The sequence below is a fragment of the Heterodontus francisci genome, chromosome 3 (assembly GCF_036365525.1).
Source record: "Heterodontus francisci isolate sHetFra1 chromosome 3, sHetFra1.hap1, whole genome shotgun sequence".
In the NCBI taxonomy this organism is placed as follows: Eukaryota; Metazoa; Chordata; class Chondrichthyes; order Heterodontiformes; family Heterodontidae; genus Heterodontus; species Heterodontus francisci.
This window is the reverse complement of record NC_090373.1, coordinates 76,521,641-76,547,610: the sequence shown is the minus strand read 5'-3', so window position 1 is coordinate 76,547,610 and position 25,970 is coordinate 76,521,641. Positions and strand designations below refer to the sequence as shown.

At 43.3% G+C, this 25,970-nt stretch overlaps 1 protein-coding gene across 4 annotated transcripts in view; it reads right to left on the bottom strand.

Moving 5' to 3' along the window:
• wdr35 (WD repeat domain 35) overlaps positions 1 to 25,970 on the bottom strand; it is a 214,990-nt gene that overhangs the window by 153,952 nt on the left and 35,068 nt on the right. For all 4 annotated transcript variants that reach the window (XM_068023557.1, XM_068023567.1, XM_068023572.1 and 1 more), the window contains exons 8-10: positions 20,859 to 21,004; positions 19,359 to 19,484; positions 3,913 to 4,098 (exon numbers count right to left, since the gene is read on the bottom strand). In XM_068023557.1, the coding sequence (XP_067879658.1) occupies positions 3,913 to 4,098; positions 19,359 to 19,484; positions 20,859 to 21,004 (458 nt within the window). The remainder of the gene's footprint in view (positions 1 to 3,912; positions 4,099 to 19,358; positions 19,485 to 20,858; positions 21,005 to 25,970) is intronic.

Below are 25,970 nucleotides of genomic sequence, written 5' to 3'. Positions count from 1 at the left end.
GAGTAGTAATGACATAAAGTAAAGAAACAAAAGATGTCTCTAGAGGAGGTGTGAATGGCAGAATCAATGAACAGCTGCCATCCGAAAACAAAACGAAAACAGAAACAATACAGAAAAAAAATCAGCAAAGGAAAGAAAATGGGGGCAGAGGTTAGCAATAAAATTGTTGAACTCAACGTTGAGTCCGGAAGGCCGTAAAGTGCCCAGTCGAAAGATGAGGTACTGATCCTCGAGCTTACACTGAGCTTCACTGAACATTGCAGGAAGCAGAAAGGTCAGAGTGGGAGTAGGATGGAGAATTAAAATGACAGGCGACTGGAAGCTCAGAGTTACATTTGCAGACTGAAAGGAGGCATTCTACAAAGCAGTCACCCAATCTGCTTTTGGTGTCCCTAGTGCATAGGAGACCACATAATGAGCAGTGAATACAGTATACTAAATTGAAAGAAGTACAAATAAATTGCTGTTTCACCTGGAAGGACTGTTTGGGGTCTTGGACAAGGAGAAGGGAGGAGGTAAAAGGGCAGGTGTTGCATCTCCTGTGCTTGCATGAAAGGTGCTGTGGAAAGGGTAAGAGATGTTGGGGTGACAGAGGAGTGGATCAGGGTATTGGGGAGGGAACAATCCCTTCAGAATACTGAAAGGGGAGAGGAAGATGTATTTGGTGGTGGCATCACATTGAAAATGGCAGAGGTTAATCTGATGAGTGCAGATGCTGATGAGGTGGAAGGTGACTGGTTCTCTCCACAGATGCTGTCAGACCTGCTGAGTCTTTCCAGTATTTTCTGTTTTTATTTCAGATTTCTAGCATCCATGGTATTTTGCTTTTGAATTAGCACGTATTTTGAGGGTGGTGGACATAGTCACATAGGATTTTCTCTACTAAAGGCCAAGATAATTTCTGGGAAATGCAGTCCTGGATACATGTGGAGGCAAATGTAATATGACTTTGTTGAACGAGGGTGCATTTGAGGTCTAAGATGCTGAAAAACTCCAAGAGGTATAGTTGTTGCTTGTGAATAGGTGAATAAGTTGTTAAAGAAACAAAAGATGTCTCTAGAGGAGGTGTGAATGGCAGAATCAATGAACAGCTGCCATCCGAAAACAAAACGAAAACAGAAACAATACAGAAAAAAAATCAGCAAAGGAAAGAAAATGGGGGCAGAGGTTAGCAATAAAATTGTTGAACTCAACGTTGAGTCCGGAAGGCCGTAAAGTGCCCAGTCGAAAGATGAGGTACTGATCCTCGAGCTTACACTGAGCTTCACTGAACATTGCAGGAAGAAGAAAGGGCGGCACAGTGGAGCAGTGGTTAGCACCGCAGCCTCATAGCTCCAGCGACCTGGGTTCAATTCTGGGTACTGCCTGTGTGGAGTTTGCAAGTTCTCCCTGTGTCTGCGTGGGTTTCCTCCGGGTGCTCCGGTTTCCTCCCACATGCCAAAGACTTGCAGGTTGATAGGTAAATTGGCCATTAGCAATTGCCCCTAGTATAGGTAGGTGGTAGGGAAATATAGGGACAGGTGGGGATGTGGTAGGAATATGGAATTAGGGTAGGATTAGTATAAATGGGTGGTTGATGGTCGGCACAGACTCGGTGGGCCGAAGGGCCTGTTTCAGTGCTGTATCTCTAAACTAAACTAAACTAAAACGAAGCTCATGGACAAAATTAACTTTTTTGTTAGTTTTAGAAAATATATTTAGGAACATAGGAACAGGAATAGGCCATTCAGCCCATCGAGCCTGCCCCATCATTCAATATAATCATGGCTGATCATCCACTTCAATGCCTTTTTCCCACTCTATCCTCATATTCCCTGATATCATTTGTATTTGTAAATCTGTCAATCTCTGCTTTAAACATACTCAATGACTGAGCTTTCACAGCCCTCTGGGGTAGAGAATTCCAAAGATTCACAACCTCTGAGAAAAGAAATGTCTCATCATCTCTGTCCTAAGTATTTCTAAGATAACTTTTATTTCTAGGGTTTATAGTGAAGCAACCAAAGGTTGTATCTCTTAGAATTCTTATTTAGCTGGATTATGATTGGATAGAAGTGTGATTGGGGAGAACACTGAAATTAGTGTTATGACCAGGTGAGAAAGGGTTCTAGGGGTCCCTCTCAGCCTTCACCTGGTCTTACCGTAACAGGGTTTAATTTTAAACACACCATATTTTTAGCTCCCCTTTGGTGAATCCTTGTTCACCGCTTTCCAATTATAAGGCAAAGAAACCAGCACAAACAGGCTTTCTTAGGTTGAAAGATGAAAAGTTGAAATTTATTAAACTTAAACTCTAATTCGGTTAACGCCGACAGATACATGACATGCCCACGCTAGCATGCATTCGCGATACACGCATGCACAGAGAGACAGAAAAGAGCAGAAGAAAAATAAAGTGGAAAAGTTTGAGGTACTATCTGAAGAGTTGTTGTTATGGTTCTTCGAGCTCACAGTAAAGTCCTTGATTGTAGGTAGATCTTACTTTTCGGTGGGGCCCAGTATTCTTCTTAAACCTTTCTGACTGTAGGATACTTTTCTCTCTTGGGGTTCATGTGTCTTCAGTGGATTCAGAGGCTTGTGAGAAAGTGATGGGAGCAGACTGGAGAGATCTTCTCAGTCCAGGAGAAAACAGTCTTTTTGAGTTCAAACTCTCTGTGGCTAGTTCAAAAGACCCTGGAACAGCCAGTTAGTCGTGTGACCAGCTAGTCTAACCAGTCTTGGATTGTATCACCTTAGCAGTCTCTGGAATGCTCCTCTTACACACAATACCTGGTGATCAAGGTCCATTGTGGGTTGAATGTCTCAGGGAATGGTCCTTTGTCCTTCCAAGCACTGTCTGTTAACATGCAAATGTCTTTTCCAGCCACGGCTGATCTGTTTAACAAGTTATTTCCTCGCTCCAGCAACAGTTTAAAATCAACATTCATGACAAAATTAATGTGCCTCATTCTTGGCAGGTGGGGGCCTAGCATGACATTAGGGAGAAAGGTAACCAATTTATATGATTGGTAAATTACAGAAGCAGGAAATAGCTGATTACAAAAGCAGGATTCTGGCCAATTTTCTTGAACCTTTCCCCTCCAAACATGAAGGACAGATAAAAGGGGTGGAGACCCAAAAGCAAAAATGTAAGTAAGATGTTCCCAAGGTCCCACCTCCTTTTCCATATCATTCACTGGCTGGATGCCTGAGTACAGAGGTGCCCAGAGAACATGATGCTATGGTCCAGCCTTGGACCCTTAAAGCACAGAGGATCCATGGGAGTCCCAGAATCTGGCCAAAGAATCAAAATGAAACTTATTTTCAATTAAATTTCAATACTGCCTACCACCCCTGACTCCCTCAAGGATCTTTAATTGTAATTGTAATTTTCTGGTTATCGATTTCCATCAGTAGTGACAAGTTCCCAATGTCAGAGACCTAACATGCATCAAAGGTACAGCTTAGGACAAGAAATCTTGGTGATCTGGGGGCTGGACAGGAGCACTATGCTTTAGGTGCAAACACTTTATTAGTTGTGTCCATTGTGTCATTTTCTGGCATCTGATGTTTTCTTATCCTCGCCTTAGAATATTACGTCCTGGTCCTTTCCTACATCTTATTGCCCTGAACTGCTGTCATGGGAGCATATGAAGCCAGACACAGAAGGAGACCATTTAACCTCTCAAACCTGCACTGCCATTCAATTAGATCATGGCTGATCTGTATCTGAACTTCATTTACCTGCCACTGTTCCACATCCCTCAATACCCTTATGGAACAAAGATCTATCGATCTCAATCTTGACAGCATTCTATTAATGTCAGTTTTGGGATGAATGCTAAATGAACAGTTGATTAAATATTTCAGTTACAATTAATATTATCCTTTATTGTCTATGAAATGTAGTGAATATCAGAAATAATCTCTTACCTGCGAAGAACTCTCATCAGCCTTAGTTGCTAAAATGCAAAAGTCCCCACACGTGGTAATTGAAATCAAACTCCTTACGTACTTTACATATTTTTCATTGTTCTTGGCGTCCCAAAAGACGACACAGTATTCCAATCGATCTGGTCTGGTATATGCATACACTACTGTGTTGGAGCAATAACCCCACTGCCAAAAGACAAAAATTGGATCAGTATAATTGCTTAGTATAAAAAAGGTTACTGTTTCATAAAAATATGTGCTTTTTTGACCTCATAAATCACTAAAATGGCAGACCACAAAAAGTTAGCATGCAGGCACAGGAAGTAATTAGGAAGGCAAATGGAATGTTGGCCTTTATTGCAAGGGTGATGTAGTATAAAAGTAGGAAAGGTTTGCTACAACAGTACAGGGCATTGGAGAGACCATACCTGGAGCACTGCATATAGTTTTCATCTCCTTATTTAAGGTATTATGATCACCATGGAGATCAACTAACAAAAAGAACTGAATTTACCAAACTGCCCCAAGAAAAAAAAGACAAGATTTCACTTTTATAACCTTGACTCTATCAAACCACAATCAACATAAATTAAACATGAAATAACAGATAAATCACAGCTAATATACACAGTTTACAGATTACATGTTAATTATCAGATACATCAAAGATAAATCTCATGGTTTTTCAGGGCAGTCCACTCTGCAAAGATGACACTGAGCAGCCACAAAGTTCTTCAAAACTTTGAACTTCTTCAGGTATTTTTTCAGCTCCTGTCCTCTAAGATGCAGTCACTGATTTAATGCCTTCTTGTCGATAGCGAGCGTTGTAGTCTTCCCTTCAACGTTTCAGTCTTGTCGCCTCTCGAACCTCCTCAGCCCTGCTTATGACATATTTTATGGCGTGGTTCCACCAGTATTTCTTTAAGTTACCAAAAGCAGCTGCTGTAACTCATATTTGCCAATGGCCAGCTCCCAGAATCAGGTTCCAGGCTCAGCAGTAAAATAAAAGCAAAATACTGCGGATGCTGGAAATCTGAAACAAAAACAAGAAATGCTGGATTCACTCAGCAGGTCTGGCAGCATCTGTGGAAAGAGAAGCAGAGTTAACGTTTCGGGTCAGTGACCCTTCTTCGGAACTCTTCCGAAGAAGGGTCACTGACCCGAAACGTTAACTCTGCTTCTCTTTCCACAGATGCTGCCAGACCTGCTGAGTGAATCCAGCATTTCTTGTTTTTGTTCCAGGCTCAGCAGCTTGTCTGCAAAATACTCTGCCTGCAGCCTGCTTGACCTCTGCAATTTTGTAATCTGAGCCTGGATAGTTCTAGTCACATGCCTCTGGTCAAATGACTCTGTGTCTTTTCTGGTTCCAACAAGTTCTGTCTCCTCAGAACCCTGAAGTTTTTAGGTTCACTTTTAAGTTAGGGATTGTCTCAAAAAAAAACAAACAGTCAGTGCATCGAACAAGAATTCAACAAGTGATCTATTCAGACAACAGTCTGCACATGCTCCTCCACTGGTCTCGCAAATCGCAGATTCCCTCAAAAAGGAGAGACTTGCATTCGAGGCAGTTGAGAAAAGGTTCACTGGGTTGATTCTTGGGATGAAGGAGTTTCCCTATGAAGAAAGATTGAGCAGGATGGGCCTATACTCACTGAAGTTTAGAAGAATAGTGATCTTATTGAAACAAATAAGAATCTGAGGGGGCTTGACAGGATAAATGCTCAGAGGATATTTTCCTTCATGGGGGTATTAGGGACTAGGGGACACAGTTTCAGAATAAGGAGTCACCCAATTAAGGCAGAGATGCAGAGGAATTTCTTCTCTCAGAAGGTTGTGAATCTACCTCTACCCCTGTGAAGTCTGAATCATTGAATATATTCAAGGCTGAGAAAGACAGATGTCTGAACTACAGAGGAGTCAAGAGTTATGGGGATCTGGCAGACAAGTGGAGTTGAGGCCAAGATCAGATCAGCCATGATCTTATTGAACGGCAGAACAGGCTTGAGGGGTCGTATGACCTTCTCCTGCTCCTATTTCTTATGTTCATATCAAGTTACATTTGAAAATCTCTTAATTAACTTTTAATCTCTCTAGCAGTTGTTAAATGTTTAATAATTCATCAGTAAGGTTTATTTTGATATGTTTTTACTTTCAAAATGATAATCATTTGCACAGCAGTATAAAAAACAGCTACAAATTGAAGTAGTTTAATTTAATGACATCACTGATGGCAATTCAAATTAAATAACATTAACTTATTCCTAGCCTGACCACAATTTATTTTAGTGCCCTAGAACTTACTGGAGACTTGCGCCATTAAAATGGCGCATCAGCGGTGTACGATTCAACCTGGACCATAAAGTCCCAGGAAAATATGGATTAAGTAAGTTCTATCATCATTTATGACAAGTCACAATTTCCTGGAGGATTTGGGCACTCTGCCATTTCCCTCACCAAGACACTGAACAGTTATTATAATTAGGTTTGCTCCCCATTTAAAGTAAGAGAGATCACAAGTTAAACTCCCATTATATTTAAATTGCTGTAGACAAGACATTTTTGTTACTTTTTAATGCCTTTGCAGCTTTTGAAGCTGTTTAAGGCACTCCCTAGACTGTATGTGTCACATTAAGTTGGAATGCGATACTGATGTGTGGAAGCACTGGCTCCCTGTAATAATCTCTTTGGTTGCTGTCTTGTGTTTTATTCTATAATTAAAAACTGCAATATGCTAATGTGTTTTGCAGTGTATGCTGCTTGTCTGAACTGGGTTAGGTAAACGGCAGGATAGTTTGAACCAGACAACTGTTCACTTTTGTAAAATATTTTAGAAAAAAAATCTTCGTCTTAAAAGACCAGATGTTTCACAGTAGCCTGACTAGTGAATACATTAAAATAAAAGCAAAATACTGCGGATGCTGGAAATCTGAAATAAAAACAAGAAATGCTGGAACCACTCAGTAGGTCTGGCAGCATCTGTGGAAAAAGAAGCAGAATTAACGTTTCGGGTCAGTTAACGTTTCTTCTCCGAAGAAGGGTCACTGACCCGAAACGTTAACTCTGCTTCTCTTTCCACAGATCCTGCCAGACCTGCTGACTGGTTCCAGCATTTCTTATTTTTATTTTATATTAGTGAATACATTGTTCTACTAAGGAACTTCCAAAAATAATTTTGTTGCTGGCATTACTGTAAAACAAACTTAGCAGAAAGATAATATTGCAACACCAAATAAATTAAAAACACAACTTAACATTTATAATTGTAAATGTGCATATCTTGCCAAACTCTACTTTTTTTTTTAAATACAAAGCTACCCATAAAATACCACCTGAAAAATGTCTTTTGCAGCCAGCTAAATTTTGGTTGGTGATCTGCATCATGATGTCCCAAGGCATTTAATAGCTTTTGAAGTGTAGACACCATTGCCATGCAAGAAACATGACAGCCAATTTGCACACAAGGTCCCACAAACAGAAATGAAATAAATAACCAGACCATATGTTCTAGGTAATAAAAATAAAATACTGCAGATGCTGGAAGTCAGAAATAAAAACAAAGTGCTGGAAATACTCAGCAGGTCAGGCAGCATCTGTGGAGAGAGAAGCAGAGTTACCGTTTCAGATCTGTGACCTTTCCTATGTTTTAGGTTTTCGTTGAGGCATCATTACTGAACATGGTGTGAAGGCACCTACAGTTCACTGTGCCCACATAAGTTTGCTTAACTCTCCAAAGTGTTTTCAGTTTTGCCGAAACTGAATAATTATAATTTAATTCAGTTTATTACTGTAATCACACTCAAACAATTGAAGCATCGTTTTGTAACCTACAAACGCCATCAAGACAGGTATTAATTTTAATGGATAGAAAACCATGGGGAGTTCACACAGTTTCCCAATATGCAAATCTGTCAGGCAAGGTTCACACTCAACTTGCACATTGTTCATTGAGTGTCCCATTACAGCTCTCTCTAGAGGCAGACATTTAAATGTAGATTTTCCACATGAGTTATACTGCCTTCCCAGTGGAACACCTGTTCTCTATTGTAGATTTTTCTGTTGGAAGTAATTGAACCATATTTTTGTGGATGTACTGTACAACTTTACAAATGACAAAATTACAAATCCTGGCGTAGCTCTAGTAATGCACAATAGTAACACTGAGTGCTAAGAAGGCCTGTATTTTTTGGTATAGTGCGTTGATATGGCAGAATGCAGGGCTGCGTTGGCAGTGGGGGGGTGGGGGGGACAACAGATTGCACAGACAAAGGGGCTTTTCAAGGGGAAAAAAAATTTTTAAGTTTGCCTGGCAGCACAGAGACTTATGGCTAAGCTGCATATTGAAGTGCACATTAAATACGCAAAGCTCCCTCGCCCCAGAAAATAAGCTAGGCTCAAAAGACCAGACCAGGGCCAGGTTTAAGGTTGAGAGAGAAAAAGATCTTGGTGTTATTGTGCAGAGATCACTGAAGGTTCATGACCAATGTACAGAAACTGTAGCTAAAGCTAACAAGATTGCTGCATTAATGGAACCATTCAGTATAGGTCAAAAAATGCCATTTGACAGGTTGCTAGTCAGACCAGATCTAGAGTAGAATAATATGCTCAATTCTGGTCCCCCCAACATGGTGGGTGAAATAGTCGCCCTGGAAAAGGTCAAGAGAAGGGTTACAGGATGATTCCTAGCTTAAAGAACCTTAGATAGGCTCTTTAGTCTATTTACTTGAGAGCAGCGTAGACTTAGACACGACCTGATAGAAATCTATAAAGTTACTAAAGGATTGGATAGCATCCCTATTGAAAGATTATGCCAGTTTAGGGAGGTCCAGAAACTTGAGTTTAAATGATTTAAGAGTAGGAATTTTCAAGAGGGAGATGGACCGGTTCCCGATTGGGGCAGAAATCAAGTCTTAAAGTAGGCTAAGTGCCTTTATAGGCAACACTTGGTCCATGTGATCTCCTGGACTGAGTGTCGGAGAGGAAGTTTACAGAGTATTGTTTCCCTTATTCGTCCTGTTTCCTTTGTGTTTTTTTGCCTTCCAAGAGCATTGCCAGGGTGGGTGGGGGGGCGATGGTGATGGTGGTAGTGGTGGGGAGGGAAGAAGTGTTTAGCCATAATAATCCAGCCATCGTAGTCTGGGGCAGGCTTGATGGACCAGCTGGGATTTTCCTACCCATCGTTTGCATTTGTTCAAATAAGGAGATATTAGGACTGTTGACCAAAAGCTGGACAAAGGAGTAAATTTCCATTCTTCCAGTTTCTTCATCTCCATCGCATCTGTTCTGATGATGCGACCTTCCACAACAGCACTTCTGATATGTCTTCTTTTTCCTCAACTGAGGATTCCCCCCCACTTTGGTTGACACGGCCCCAGACCAGGTCCAACCTATTTCCCGCAATTCACCCCTTCCCTTCCATTTCAGAACCACTACGAGGTTCCCCTTGTCCTCACTTTCCACCCCACCAGCCTCCACATCCAAAGGATCATCCTCCACCATTTCCGGCACCTCCAGTATGATGCCACCACCAAACACATCTTCTCTTTTCCTCCCGTCAGCATTCCGAAGGGACCGTTCCCTCCACGACACCCTGGTTCACTCCTCCATCACCCCCAACTCCTCGTACCCTTCCTGTGTCACCTTCCCGTGCAATCGCAGAAGATGTAGCACCTGCGCTTTTACCTCCTCTCTCCTCACCATCCAAGGCCCCAAATACTCCTCCCAGGTGAAGCAGCAAATTACTTGTACTTCTTTCAATTCAGTATACTGTTTTCGCTGCTCACAATCCAGTCTCCTCTACATTGAGGAGACCAAACACAGATTGGGTGACCACTTTGTGGAACACCTTCGCTCAGTCCACAAGCATGACCCAGAGCTTCCGGTTGCTTGCCATTTTAATTAACCACCTTGCTCTCACACCCACATTTCTGCCCTCAGCCTGCTGCAGTGTTCCAGTGAAGCTCAAAGTAAGCTTGAGGAACAGCACCTTATCTTCCAATTAGGTACTCTGCAGCCTTCTGGGCTCAACATTGAGTTCAACAACTTCAGACCATGACCATTTTGATTGTTTTTATACCATGTACAATCTTAAACTTGTTTTTCATGTTTTTGCTTCAGACAGAGCTGTTCATTATCCTGCCATTAGCATTCTCTCTGGACAAATGCGTTGTCATTTGTTACAGCTATTACTACTCCCTTTGCCTTATGTTCCATGACATCTTTGTCAGCTAATCTCTCCTGCCCTCCACCCCATCACACACCTTCCCTTTTGTTCTTCTTCCCCCCCCATCCCCCTTTCACTTGCTCAAAGCCTATTACATTTCTAACCTTGTCAGTTCTGATGAAAGGTCATAGACCTAAAACGTTAACTGTTTCTTTCTCCACAGATGGTGCCAGAGCAGCAGTGTATTTCTTTTTTTTCTTTTATATTAGTAAGTTTTAAGAAGCAGATTAAAGGAGGAAAGTTTTCGGGAGGGAAATCCAGAGTTTAGATCCATTAAAGCTGAAGGCACAGCCGTCAATGGTGAAGCAATTAAAATCGAGGATGAGGCCAGAACTGAAGAAGTGCAGAGAATGCTTGTAGGGCTGAAGGAGGTTACGGTGGGGGGGGGGGGGGGGGGAGCGGGTGCAGAGTGTGATGTCATAGAAAGAAGTGAAAGCAATAATGAGAATTTTGAAATCCAGGCGTTAACCATGGGGAGACAATGTAGGTCAGTGAGCACAGGGAAGATGGTGAACAGGAACTGGTGTGAGTTACAATATGGGCAGTAGAGTTTTGGATCACATCAAGTTTACGGAGGGTGCAAAGTGGAAGGCTGGCCAGGAGAGCATTGGAATAATCACCTCTAGAGGTAACAAAGGCATGGATGAGGGTTTCAGCAGTAAATGAGCTGAGACAAGGGCAGAGGCAGGTGATAATGTGGAGATGGAAGTAGGCAGTCTTGGAGATCAAGTGGCGATGGGGTCGGACACTCATCTCCGGGTCAAATAAGACAGTCTGGTTCGGCCTCGGAAAATGGGCCAGGGAGAGAGATGGAGTCAGAGGCTAGGGAACGGAGTTAGTGGCAGGGACAGAAGATAATGGCTTTGGTTTTCTCAATATTTAGTTTAAGGAAATTTCTGCTTATCGAGTATGGGATGATGAGCAAGCAGGGTGCCAAATCAGAGGCAGTGGAGCAGTCAAGAGAGGTGGTGGTGAAATAGAACGGAGTGTCTTCAGAATACATGTGGAACCTGACATTGCATTTTTGAAGATGTCGCTGAGGGGCAGCACGTAGATGAAAAATAGGAAGGAGCCAAGGATAGATCCTTGGGAACTTCAGAGATAACAATACGGGAGTGAGAAGGGAAGCCACTGCAGGCGAATGACACTGAGGAGAGTATTACTTATAACATTACAACATTCGCTGATAACACTGAGCTACATGGCCAGGTGCAATTTTGCAACAATAACGTTTAGATTCAGTTTATTTTAGTTAACTGTATTTAATTTAGTGAACGTTTTACCACTCTATTGTACAGAAAAACAGCAACCATAAAGCAGCACTCCAACATACATCAGCATTTAAAAAGCATACAAAAGAGAAAGCTAAAAATAGGAAAGTTTAATATTTTCCCCCACCCAATACTCACCATCTTACATGTAATAATTTCAATAAGTGTATTCTATCATTTGTTAGTCCATTCACTAAATTAGTCCAGATCTCTGAATTATCAGTCTCCCTTATACATACATAGAAGTTACAACATAGAAACAGGCCTTTCGTCCCAACCAGCATCTATTCTCCATGTGAGCAAATAATCCTGTATAGATTTAGCAACTATTATTAGCATATTCCTTCATCGACCTATCCAATCTAATCTTAGTTTGTGCTTCAACAACTGCCCTTACCCAATTACACAACCTGACACCTCTGTGTACGTAAAGAAGTTTCACCTGCTTTCTGTTCTATACATATATATACAGTTCTGATATTTAGCTTCCAATCAGGTCAAGATGTCATTTTTCCAATAATCTCATTTTTATATGTAGGGATCTTAATTCCAGGATCTAAATGGACCAATCGGAAGTATAAAACCTCAGTCTGTCAGACTAATTATATGGGAACGCTTTAATTATCCCCAAAGTTCCATTACAGTATTTAATCAAGTTTCCACTGTAGCACAAGCACCAGCTCCAGTAACTTACACAGCGGTCCCAAACAACAGCAGAAGATCAGCAAGGACACCAGAAAAAGCTGTTTTTCCAGAGTTTTTGCAAATGTCCCTTGAAAGTTACAACAGGAGATAAGGGAATCCTAATGAAGTTCTACCTCAGGAGACAAGAAAACCACTGCAAAATTCTGCCAGTCACTGACCACAGATGAAGCCTTTTCTGTCCATCACTGCATTCAGCTATTCAATGCTAAGCCAATTTTCAATTCAGTAGATTACATTGCCATTGAATCTTTTGAGTTTTAACATTCTCTAAAAGCCTCACAATGAAACGTTATCTAATACTTTGTGGGAAAAAGAACAAGTCACAGAATCATTACAGCACAGAAGAAGGCCGCTCGGCCTACTGTGTCCACACCGGCTCCCTGAAAGAGCAATTCCCTCAGTTCCACTGCCCTGCTTTCTCCCCATAACCTTGCACATTCTTCCTTTTCATATAACTGTCTAATTCCTTTTTGAATGCTTCAATTGAACCTGCTTCCACCACGTTCTCAGTCAGTACATTCCAGACCTTAACCACTCGCTGCGTGAAAAAGTTTTTCCTCATGTCACTTTTGCTTCTCTTACCAAATACTTTAAATCTGTGCCCTCTCCTTCTCGATCCGTTCACGTGTGGCAACAGTTTCTCTCTATGTACTCTGTCCTGACCACTCATGATTTTGAAAACCTCGATCAAATCACCTCTCATCCTTCTCTTCTCCAAGGAAAACAGTCCTAACTTCTCCAATCTATCTTCATAACTAAAATTCCTCATCCCTGGAACCATTCTCGTGAATCTTTTCTGTCCTCTCTCCAATGCCCTCACATCTTTCCTAAAGTGCGGTGCCCAGAATTGGACACAATACTCCAGCTGAGGCCAAATTAGTGTCTTATACAAGTTCAACATAACTTCCTTGCTCTTGTACTCTATGCCCCTATTAATAAAGCCCAGGATACTGTATGCTTTATGAACCACTCTCTCAATTAGTCCTGCCACCTTCAATGACTTATGCACATATACACTTAGGTCCCTCTGCTCCTGCACCCCATTTAGAATTGTACCCTTTATCCTATATTGTCTCTCCATGTTCTTCCTACCAAAATGAATCACTTCACATTTCTCTGCATTGAACTTCATCTGCCACCAGACTGCCCATGTCCTTTTGAAGTTCTACACTATCATCCTCACAGTCACAATGCTTCCAAGTTTCGTATCATCTGTAAACTTTGAAATTGTGCCCTGTAAACCAAGGTCTAGGCCATTCACATACATCAGGAAAAGCAAGGGTCCCAACATTTTCTCTTCTTCTCTTTGGCATCCTTATCTCGAGAGACAATGGACACGCGCCTGGAGGTGGTCAGTGGTGTGTGGAGCAGCGCCTGGAGTGGCTATAAAGGCCAATTCTAGAGTGACAGGCTCTTCCACAGGTGCTGCAGAAAAATTTGTTTGTCGGGGCTGTTACACAGTTGGCTCACCCCTTGCACTTTTGTCTTTTTTCCTGCCAACTAAGTCTCTTCGACTCGCCACACTTTAGCCCCGCCTTTATGGCTGCCCGCCAGCTCTGGCGAACGCTGGCAACTGACTCCCACGACTTGTGATCAATGTCACAGGACTTCATGTCGCGTTTGCAGACGTCTTTAAAGCAGAGACATGGACGGCCGGTGGGCCTGATACCAGTAGCGAGCTCGTTGTACAATGTGTCTTTGGGGATCCTGCCATCTTCCATGCGGCTCACATGGCCAAGCCATCTCAAGCGCCGCTGACTCAGTAGTGTGTATAAGCTGGGGATGTTGGCCGCCTCGAGGACTTCTGTGTTGGAGATACGGTCCTGCCACCTGATGCCAAAGTATTCTCCGGAGGCAGCGAAGATGTAATGAATTGAGACGTCGCTCTTGGCTGACATACGTTGTCCAGGCCTCGCTGCCATAGAGCAAGGTACTGAGGACACAGGCTTGATACACTCGGACTTTTGTGTTCCGTGTCAGTGCGCCATTTTCCCACACTCTCTTGGCCAGTCTGGACATAGCAGTGGAAGCCCTTCCCATGCGCTTGTTGATTTCTGCATCTGGAGTCAGGTTACTGGTGATAGTTGAGCCTAGGTAGGTGAACTCTTGAACCACTTCCAGAGCGTGGTCGCCAATATTGATGGATGGAGCATTTCTGACGTCCTGCCCCATGATGTTCGTTTTCTTGAGGCTGATGGTTAGGCCTAATTAATTGCAGGCAGCCGCAAACCTGTCGATGAGACTCTGCAGGCACTCTTCAGTGTGAGATGTTAAAGCAGCATCGTCAGCAAAGAGGAGTTCCCTGATGAGGACTTTCCGTACTTTGGACTTCGCTCTTAGACGGGCAAGGCTGAACAACCTGCCCCCTGATCTTGTGTGGAGGAAAATTCCTTCGTCAGAAGACTTGAACGCATGTGAAAGCAGTAGTGAGAAGAAAATCCCAAAAAGTGTGGATGCGAGAACACAGCCCTGTTTCACACCACTCAGGATAGGAAAGGGGTCTGATGAGGAGCCGCCATGTTGAATTGTGCCTTTCATATTGTCACAGAATGAGGTGATGATACTTAGTAGCTTTGGTGGACATCCAATCTTTTCTAGTAGTCTGAAGAGACCACGTCTGCTGACGAGGTCAAAGGCTTTGGTGAGATCAATGAAAGCAATGTAGAGGGGCATCTGTTGTTCGCGGCATTTCTCCTGTATCTGACGAAGGGAGAACAGCATGTCAACAGTCGATCTCTCTGCACGAAAGCCACACTATGCCTCAGGGGAGACGCGCTCGGCCAGCTTCTGGAGCCTGTTCAGAGCGACTCGAGCAAAGACTTTCCCCACTGTGCTGAGCAGGGAGATTCCACGGTAGCTGTTGCAGTCACCGCGGTCACCTTTGTTTTTATAGAGGGTGATGATATTGGCATCGCGCATTACTGAGGTACTGCTCCCTCGTCCCAGCACAGGCATAGCAGTTCATGTAGTGCTGAGAGTATAGCAAGCTTGGCACTCTTGATTATTTCAGGGGTAATGCTGTCCTTCCCAGGGGCTTTTCCGCTGGCTAGAGAATCAATGGCATCACTGAGTTCCGATTTTGTTGGCTGTTTGTCCAACTCATCCATGACTGGTAGAGGCTGGGCTGCATTGAGGGCAGTCTCAGTGACAACATTCTCCCTAGAGTACAGTTCTAGGTGGTGCTCAACCCAGCGGTCCATTTGTTTGTGTTGATCAGTGATTATGTCCCCTGATTTAGATTTGAGGGGGGCGATCTTCTTGATGGTTGGCCCAAGAGCTCTCTTAATGCCATCATACATTCCTCTGATGTTTCCGGTGTCTGAGGCCAGCTGAATATGACTGCATAGGTGTTGCCAGTAGTCTTTTGCGTAGTGCCTGGCTGTTCTTTGTGCAGTGCTTCTAGCTGCTTTAAGTGCTACGGATGTTAACTCGCTGGGGGCTTTCTTGTAGTTCAACAGTGCAATGCGCTTAGCGGCTATGAGAGGTTCCAGGTCTTCATTATGAGATTGAAACCAGTCTGCAGACTGGTGCGCCACAGACAACGAAGATGGAAATTATTGAGCTTCTTTTCCTGGTGGCTGTAAGTCGCCCATGTTTCATAGCCATACAGCAAGGTGCTGAGAACAAACCCTTATAAACTATCAGCTTGGTCCTAAGTGTTAGCTTGGTGCTATCCCAGGCGCATTTCTCAAGTCAGCCAAAGATGGTAGCTCCTTTCCCTATGCGTGAATCAAGCTCTGCAACAAGGGACAGACTGTCATCTTGGACCTAAGGTAGCAGAATTTGCTAACCACTTCCAGTGGGGCATTATTTCGTGTGATCATGGGCCAGCAGTTCAATTATCAACACTTTTTTGTCTCCATATCTTGCTTTACATTTCCAACACACATTTTTAAAAGGATTAAGTACTTTAAAATAATAAATTATGGAGCTTGTTTGTTTTATATCTGGAAACATTGGGCTAAATTTTAATCGCACGCCGCGCTCTACAGCAGCGCATTTTCAACTCGGCGGCCTTCCAACACAGAAGTGCCAACGAAGAGCCCCCGCAATATCAGTAAGTTCACAGATGACACGAAAATTGGTGGTGTAAATAGTGAGGAGGAAAGCCTTAGATTACAGGACGATATAGATGGGCTGGTAAGATGGGGGGAGCAGTGGCAAATGGAATTTAATCCTGAGAAGTGTGAGGTGAGGCATTTTGGGAGGACTAACAAGGCAAGAGAATATACAATGGATGGTAGGACCCTAGGAAGTACAGAGGGTCAGAGGGACCTTGGTGTACTTGTCCATAGTTCACTGAAGGCAGCAGCACAGGTAGATGAGGTGGTTAGGAAGGCATATGGGATACTTGCCTTTATTAGCCGAGGCACAGAATATAAGAGCAGGGAAGTTATGATGGAGCTGTATAAAATGCTAGTTAGGCCACAGCTGGAGTATTGTGTACAGTTCTGGTCATCACACTATAGGAAGGATGTGATTGCACTCGAGAGGGTGCAGAGGAGATTCACCAGGATGTTGCCTGGGCTGGAACATTTCAGCTATGAAGAGAGACTGGATAAGCTCGGGTTGTTTTCCTGAGAAGGCTGAGGGGGGACCCTGATTGAGGTATACAAAATTCTGAGGGGCATAGATAGCGTAGATAGGAAGAAACCTTTTCCTTTAGCTGAGGGATCAATAACCAGGCGGCACAGATTTAAGCTAAGGGTTTAGAGGGGATTTGAGGAAAAAAAATTTCATCCAGAGGGTGGCTGGGATCTGGAGCACACTACCTGAAGGGGTGGTAGAGGCAGGAGCCCTCACAACATTTAAGAAGTATTTAGATGAGCACTTGAAACACCACAGCATACAACGCTACGGGTCAAGTGCTGGAAAATGGGATTAGAATAGATAAGTGCTTGATGGACGGCACAGACATGATGGAATGAAGGGCCTGTTTCTGTGCTGTATAACTCTATGACTGCCACGGCTTCGGATCCCCATCTGGGGAAACGAGGTGCAACCCTGGTGGGGAGGGAAGAGGAGGTAAGTTTGTCAGTGCAGTGGGGTGGGGGGTCAAATTAACGTCATGGGTGTAGGGGATGGTGGGAATAGTTTATATTTGTGCATTTTGGGGGGGGGTGATGCAGGTCAGTTAGTAAAGGTAATTTTTTTGCGGGGGGGAAAGGCAAATAATTAATTTCATTGTTATTTGGGGGGGGTGGGAGAAGGGCAAAAGAGATGCATTTATTTAATTTAATTTAATCTTCCTTTAAATATTTAAATTTGCCGGCAGAGCTAACAGCCTTTTAAAAATGGTGTCAGCGCCTGAGCACCGGCAGCTGACACTATTGCCGCAGACGGACAGCCCAGTGATTGGGTTGGGTGGCCTGCAATCACGGCGGCTCTTTGGTATGCGGCCTTTTTTGCCCGCCACCAATAAATTCAGCCCAATATTTTTGGAATTTACACAGATGCTTACTAAAGGTATTGTTTTCAACATTTATTTAATCTTCATTTAATCCTTTCAATGAGGTAGTAAAAGCACAGTTTCAAGGAAAATCTTTATCTTTGTTAGTTATGCAAGCTGAGATGCTCTTCAGTTATCAGATTTTAGGAATCGTCTTGACGAGAACACAAGAAATAGGAGCAGGAGTACACCATAGGACCCATCGAGCCTGCTCCTCCATTCAATTCGAACATGGCTGATCTTAGGCTTCAACTCCACTTTGCCACCCGCTCACAATATCCCTTGATTCCCTGAGACCCCAAAAATCTGTCTATCCCAGCCTTAAATGTATTCAACAATGGAGCATCCACAACCTTCTGGGGTAGAGAATTCCAAATATTCACAACCCTTGGAATGAAGTAAATTCTCCTTATCTCAGTCTTAAATGATTGGTCCCCCAACCTGAGACTGTGCCCCCCATGGTTTAGATACCTTGACCAGCAGAAACAATCTCTCAGTGTCTACCCTATCCAGCCCCTTCAGAATCTTGTATCTTTCAATGAGATCGCCTCTCATTCTTCTAAAACTACAGAGAATATAGGCCCAATTTACTCAGCCTCTCATCATAGGACAATCCCCTCCCTCATCCCAGGGACCAATTTAGTGAACCTTCACTGTACCACCTCCAATGCAAATATATCCTTTCTTAAATGTGGAGACCAACACTGCCGACAATACTCCAGATGTCGTCCCACCAAAACACTGTACAATTGTAGCAAGACTTCTTTATTCCTGTACTCCAATCCTCTTTCAATAAAGGCCCACATGTCATTTGCCTTCCTAATTGCCTGCTGTACCTGCATGCTAACTTTCTGCGTTCCTTGTACAAGCACATCCAAGTCTCTTCTAACATCAACACTTACAGGTTTCACACCTTTTAAAAACTATTCTGCTTTTCTATTCTTATGACCAAAGTGAATAACTTCACACTTCCCTACATTATACTCCATCTGCCATATTGTTGTCCACTCGCTTAAACTGTCCATATCTCTTTGCAGCCTCTGTGTCCTCCCCACAACTTATCTTTCCACCTACCTTTGTATCAGCAGCAAATTTAGATACATTACTCTCTGTCTCTTCATTTACGTCATTAATATAGACTTTAAATAGCCGAGGCCCCGGCACTGATGCTTACGGCACTCCACTAGTTACTGCCTGCCAACTTGAAAATGCCTCGTTTATGCCCACTCTTTGCTTAGAGTCATAGAGAGATACAGCACTGAAATAGGCCCTTTGGCCCACCGAGTCTGTGCATCAACCACCCATTTATACTAATCCTACATTAATCCCATGTCCCCTACCACATCCCCACTTTCCCTCAATTCTCCTACCACCTACCTACACTAGGAGTATGTTACAATGGCCAAATAACCTATCAACCTGCAAGTCTTTGGCTGTGGGAAGAAACCGGAGCACCCGGCGGAAACCCAAGCGGTCACAGGGAGAACTTGCAAACTCCGCACAGGCAGTACCCAAAACCGAACCTGGGTCGCTGGAGCTGTGAGGCTGCGCTGCTAACCACTGTGCCACTTCCTGTCCATTAACCAATCCTCTATTCATGCTAATATATTATCCCCAACTCCATGAGTCCTTACCTTTCCTATATCTTCACAAATAATAAGCAACATATGGATTACTGCTTCATTTTGGGCAATCTGCACAATTCTTAACTACACCAAATGTAAACATCTTATGTGAAGAAATAAACACCTACTTAACTTCAGAATACACAAAAACATTTTGGGATGTTGGTAGGTCTTACCTTGTAATCAGGTCTGATGTTGGCAAAATAAATAAAAGAATCAACAGCAAGGGCAATTCTTAGCCCTCCTCCTTCCCACGATGCTGCATACATCTGCTTGCCAGGCACTTTTAATGTGCGCAAATGCTTGAAGAAATGGGCAAAGTGAGGAAAATATGAATTATAACTCTGAAAACACCAAGAACATAACATACCATATGGCGACATTCCTCAAATTTAGCAATTGTATTATCTTTCTGAAACTGATTTTGATCTTAATTATTTTACGTACTTTAGATTATGAAATTCTGACTGACTTCAAAACTTTATACAAGAAATTATAATTCTTCAAACTCTACTTATAAAGGAATTAACTTCATAAGACCCGCATTTAGATAGTTTACTTGCTTAGAACATCCGAAAGCATCTCACAGCCAATTACTTTGAGGTATGTTCATTGCTTTGCAGGCAAATATGGCAGACAATTTGTACAGAGCAATAATTAAGTATGTTTATGTGTTAGAGCCAGGTCTTACCGTAATAGGGTTTTATTTTAAACACACCATTTTTTTAGCTCCCCCTTAGTGAATTCTTGTTCACTGCTTTCCAATTGTGAGCCAAAGAAACCAGCCAAACAGGTTTTCTTAGGTTTAAAGCAGAAAAGTTGACCTTTATTAAATTTAAAACTCCAATTCGGGTAACGCCTACGGATACGCGACGTGCCCACGCTAGCATACATACGCGATATACACATGCAGACAGAGACAAAAAACAGCAGAAGAAATAAAGTAGTAAAGTTTCAGGTAATATCTGAAGATGGTTTTGGTTACTGTTCTTAGAGCTCGCTGTAGAGTCCTTGATTGTAGATAGGTCTTGCTTTTTGTTGGGGCCCAGTATTCTTAAACCTTGCTCGATGTAGGAGACTCTTCTCTCTTGAAGTTCACATGTCTTCAGTGGGTTTGGAATTCCGTGAGAAAGAGATGGGAGCAGACAGGAGAAGACTTCTCAGTCCAGGAGCAAACAGTCTTTGAGTTCAAACTCTGTGGCTAGTTCAAAAAACCCTGGGCCAGCTAGTTAGTCATGTGACCAGCTGGTTTAACCAGTCCTGGTTTTTGTGGATTGTATCACCTTAGCAGTCTCTGGAATGCTCTTCCTTACATCTTCAATGTCTGGTGATCAAAATCCGTTGTGGGTTAAGTGGACCAGGGAACAGCCCCTTTGTCTCCACAAGGACTGCCTGTTAGTATGCAAATGTCCTTCCAGCCAAGTGTCTGCTGACTTTTTAATAAGTCCTTTCTTCACTCCAGCAACAGCTTAAAATCAATTATATTATGCTATTCTACTGATTTACTTCATTCAACTCCTTAGAATATCTTCTTGATTATTCAAGTTGTGTAATTCCAAATAGGCATAAAACTTCTCTCTTTTTTTAGAAATACTGAGTTTTTTATGCAATACGGTATATAGTTAACTTGAAATTACAGCGAGCAAAAAAATGATAAAGAAGAAAAACTTTCTCACCTCACCAAAAGGAGTGTAGAACTGTACAACATTGACCTGCTTGTCTTGACCAGCTGGCACCTGGGAACCAGCAACAGCCAACACACTCCCACAGTAGTTCCACTGAATGCCAACCACATTTATACCAGTATCAATCAGGACAGGATCTATCAGGAAAAATACCAAAAGATTACACAATTCACTCTAGGTGTGGGATAAGTTTCCACTTAGACTGCAATCAGGAAATTGCACCCAAAGTGCGCCTGAAACTGTGCTGGTCGAGTTACAATTCAAGTTTCTGCTAAGATGTATTTGCATAATCACAAACATAAACTCTTCCTTCAACTAGTACAATCAATCAGTGTAATACAATGTAGTCATTTATTTGTTTTGTATGATTAACTATTCATTGATGCATTTAAGAATGGGAACCCAGTGCAATTTTATTATGACAGTTGAAAATGGGTTTATCACAAAAAGTAAACATTTTTAATGATCTACTGAATCATTTACTAGTTTCATTGGTGTACACCACTCAGTTTCTTAGTAAACTAAATATTTTTTGAAGTGTAAAAACTTTTAATATGTGCCTAGTAGCACCTTTGAGCCTGAGAAAGCAATTGAAGAGCTTTCCCAAACCAGCAAAATCAGCAGAAATGTGCAATGTTGACCTGAGGCATGGCCAGTTTGAAGGACAGGGCCTGATCTGGGTAAATCAAATTTAAACCAGGGTAAAAGGTCATGGAAAACCCTAAAGTTAAGTAGCTCACTTACATTTAAGATTCCTTGATCTTTTATGCTGGTTCAGCTGATTGCATTGGAATTGGTACAAAACTAACAGTAAGAAGTGGAACTCTAATGGTCTTCCTCATTATTCAAATGCAACACAATAAGCACATACAAACTCATATATTTCACAGATCTATACTGTACTGGAGAAAGTCATGAGAACAATGTCCTGTTCTTTTTAAAATCTTAATACATATACAAGCATTTTTGTTGATTAAACTGTATATCTATTTCTGTTCTGGAACAGATCCTCAGTTTCGTAGGACTGAATTTTATCTGAATCAAGGAAGTCCCAGCGTTGGAACTAAAAGCGAGTCCTGAACCCACATGAGTGGATGGCTGGACCATGGGGGTGATTTTACCAGAGGCAGCCAATTAAGAGGCTGCCAGCAGGACAACCATCTAATTAAGGATGGTGGCCTGACTCTGAGAGAGCTGGCAGCTTTGCAGCCTTGACAGCACCACCAATAAAGGTGGCTGCTGCTGAGGCTGCACGGGGAAAGAGAGGGTGCCTCCAGATCGAGGTGCCCTCGAAGGGCGGATAGGCAATTTTTTTTTTAATGTGCCAGGGCTAGGCAGACAGGCACCGGTGATCGGAAGGGTAAACTCTCCAGCAGAGGCAGTCACTGTCGTCAGGGGGGCCCTTCCGTGGGCCATGAAGCAGCCGGAAAAGAACGCCCCCCACCCCCCCAATAAGCCACTGGGACACTGCCTCAATGTACTTGGTGGTCTTCCCACGTAGCGGTGGGGGGCATCCCGATGCCAGTAAAATGCCAGCAGGGCTGTAAAGTGGGCGTTGATTGGTCATTTAATTGAATTGATTGGCTGCCCGCCATTGGTCAGCAGATGGCCATGCCGTTGCCTTTCCCACTTTTGGGAATATCCTGTGGTGGCGAGAAAACATCGGGCTTCCCTCCCAAAGCCTTCCACAGCCATTTTATGAACTATCCTGCCTCCCAGCCCATCTCCAGAGGGCTGGTAAAATTCTGGCCATAGTATCTGCATCATAACAGGTCAGAGAAAGCAGGGCAGTTTTGTATGTGGATAATGCAATGAATTTACACCATAACAGAGACAGCACTTGGATGAATAATTTAAAATTGTTCTTCAATTGTCAATCTACACATACAATTAGCAGTAGACCAAAATATTTCAGCAAAAACGGGCCTCTGCTTTGGTGGCCCGATAACTTGTAAAGAAAGGAAAGGATACCTTTCTTTCAGTTTGTGAGAAAAAAAAAACTGATTTTTTTTCCCTTTTCCCAAACTTACTGTTGTGAAGCTTAATGCATGACACAGAAGGCACATCTTCTTATACCCTCCCTGCTGTCCACTATGTGGACCTCCTTGATCACATGCCCAAATCTGCCAATTGCCCAAAAGAGCTGCTCATGAAATGGCCTACTCCTATTTCTTATGATCTTACTCATCGCAAAATTCCCAGCCTTTGATCTGCTCTTATGTTGCTGGTCCAATTAGGTTTCTGGTCAATGGTGACACCCCCACCACCTCCCCCCACCCTCCCAAGATATTGATGTTGGGGGATAAGTATGCTGTTGAATGTCAAAGGAAGGTGGTAAGATTCTCTCTTGTTGGAAATGGCCATTCCCTGGCATTTGTTTGGCACAAATGTCACTTGCCATTTATCATCCCAAGCCATTGTCTAGGTTTTGCTGCATGCGGGCATGGACTGCTTCAATATCAGAGAAGTTGCGAATGGAACTGAACACTCTGCAATCATCAGTAAACATCCCCACTTCTGACCTTATGATGGAGGAATTTTCATTGGTTGGACCTAGGACACTACTCTGAGGAACTCCTGCAGCAATGTCCTGGAGCTCAAATGATTGGCCTCCAACAACAACCATCTTCCTTTGTGCTAGGTATAACTCCAGCCAATGGAGAGTTTTCCCACTTATTCCCATTGACTTGAATTTCCCTAGGGCTCCTTGATGCCACACGCTGTCAAATGCTGCCTTGATGTCAAGGGCAGTCACTCTTGCCTCACTTCTGGAATTCAGCTCTTTTATCCATGCTTGCACCACAGCTGTAATAAGGTGTGGAGCCGAGTGGGGTCCTGGTGGAACCCAAGCTAAGCCATCAGGTTATTACTGAGTATGCACTGCTTGATAATGCTGTCAATGACACCCTCCATCACTTTGCTGATGACTGAGAGTTGACTGATGGGGCAGTAATTGGTCAGGTTGGATTTGTCCTGCTTTTTGTGGACAGGACATACCTGGATAATTTTCCACTTTGTTGAGTAGATGCCAGTGTTGTAGCTGTACTAGAACAGCTTGGCTAGTGGCACAGTAACTTCTGGAAATAAGTCTTCAGCACCACAGCTGGGTTGTTGTCAGGGCACTTAGCCTTTGCTGTGTTCAGTGCACGGAGCCGTTTCTTGATATCACTTGGAATGAATCAAATTGGCTGAAAACTGGCATCTGTGATGGAGGGGACTTCAGGAGGAGGCCAAGGTGGATCATACACTTGGCACTTCTGGATGAAGATGATTTCAAAAGCTTCAGCACTTTACTTGTACACTCGCTTGCTGGGCTCTGCCAACAATGAGGCTGGGGATGGCTATCGGGCCTCCTCCTCCTGCCAGTTGTTTAATTGTCCACCATTCACAACTCCAGGACGATAAACTTCGGTTTAGCCTGCTGCTTGTGAGATCGCTTTGCTTTGTCTATCGCATGCTGCTTCCGCTATTTAACAAGCATGTAGTCCTGCGTTGTAGCTTCACCAGGCTGGCACCTCAATTTTAGGTATAGCTAGCGCTGCATCTGGCATGCTCTTCTATACTCCTAGGATCATAGGAAATAGGAGCAGGTGCAGGCCATTCAGTCCGTTGAGCCTGCTCCACCATTCAAATTGATATTGGCTGATCTACCTCAATGCCATTTTTCTCCATTATCCCAACATCCCTTAGCAAACCATGGTCCCCATGACTTGATGTAATGGTAGAGTGAGGGATACTCTGGGCCATGTGGTTAGACTGTGGTGAAATACAATTCTGCTGCTAATCTTGGCCCGCAGTACCTCATTCATGCCAGGTTTCAGCTGCTGTATCTGTCTGAAACTATCCCCTTCAGCACAGTGATAGGGCCACACAATACAATGGAGGGTGTCCTCAGTGTGAAGACGGGACTTTGTCTATACAAAAACTGCGTGGTGGTCACTCCTACCAATGCTGTCATGCACAGCTACATCTGCGACAGGTAGGTCGGCAAGGATGAAGCCAAGCAGGTTTTTCTCTCGTGTCTCACGACCTGCTGCAGGCCCAGTCTAGCAGCTATGTCCTTCAAGATTCGGCTATCGCTGGTGCTACTGAGCTACTCATCGTGATGGACGCTGAAGTCCCCCACCGAGGATACATTCTATGGCCTTGCTACACCCAGTGCTTCTTGCAAGTTGTGTTCGACATGGAGGAGAACCGATTCATCAACTGAAGAATAGTAGGTGGTAATCAGCAGAATGTTTCCTTGTCCACGTTTGACCTGAAGCCCTCATATTTCATGGAATCCAGAATCAAGGTTGAGGACTCCCAGAGCCACTCCCTCCCACCTGCATAGCACTGTGCTGCCACCTCAGGTGGGTCTGTCCTACCAGTGGGACAAGACATACCCAGAGATGGTGATGGAGAGTCGGGAACATTGGATGAAAGGTACGATTCAGTGAGTATGACTGTATCAGGCTGTTGCTTGACTTGTCTGTGGGGCAGCTCTCCCAATTTTGGTGCAAGTCCCCAGACGTTAGTGAGGAGAACATTGCAGGGGTGACTGGGCAGGGAGTACCTTTGTCATTTTCGGTGCAGAGGACAATGTTGGGTGGTCTGTCTGGGTTTTATTCTTATTCAACTCCTGCAAGAAAGAAGTATGTCAACGTATGTTCTGAAATATGTTTGAGTGGTGTGGTTGTTGTGGTGAATAGCTGCCAGTGTGTGCGAGCTGTGAGTGTAAGCCTTGCAAGTGATCAGTGTGTGAGGGTGAGATAAAGCATATGAATTGAAGGCTTGAGTATTGATTGATAAAAAGTGGATGATGGCAATATAGTGACTTGAGCAGTTGGTGAGGCTAGTGGTGCAATTGGTAAGATATGTCATTTGAAGATCTAACTCCCTAACCTTGACAACTCGTGTCAGATGATTAAATTTATTCCTGTACTACATTCATGTTCTTGGAGCTGCATTCCAGGCACTCACCTCCGCTGCTACTTCTTCCTGAGTTACATGTTGCATGTCTGCAGGGCCTCCTGCTCCTTGCGCGTACAGCATGTCTCTCCTTCTCACCGTGTCTTGCACCAAGGCCTCCAATGTGATGTCAGAATACGTTGGTGCTCACTC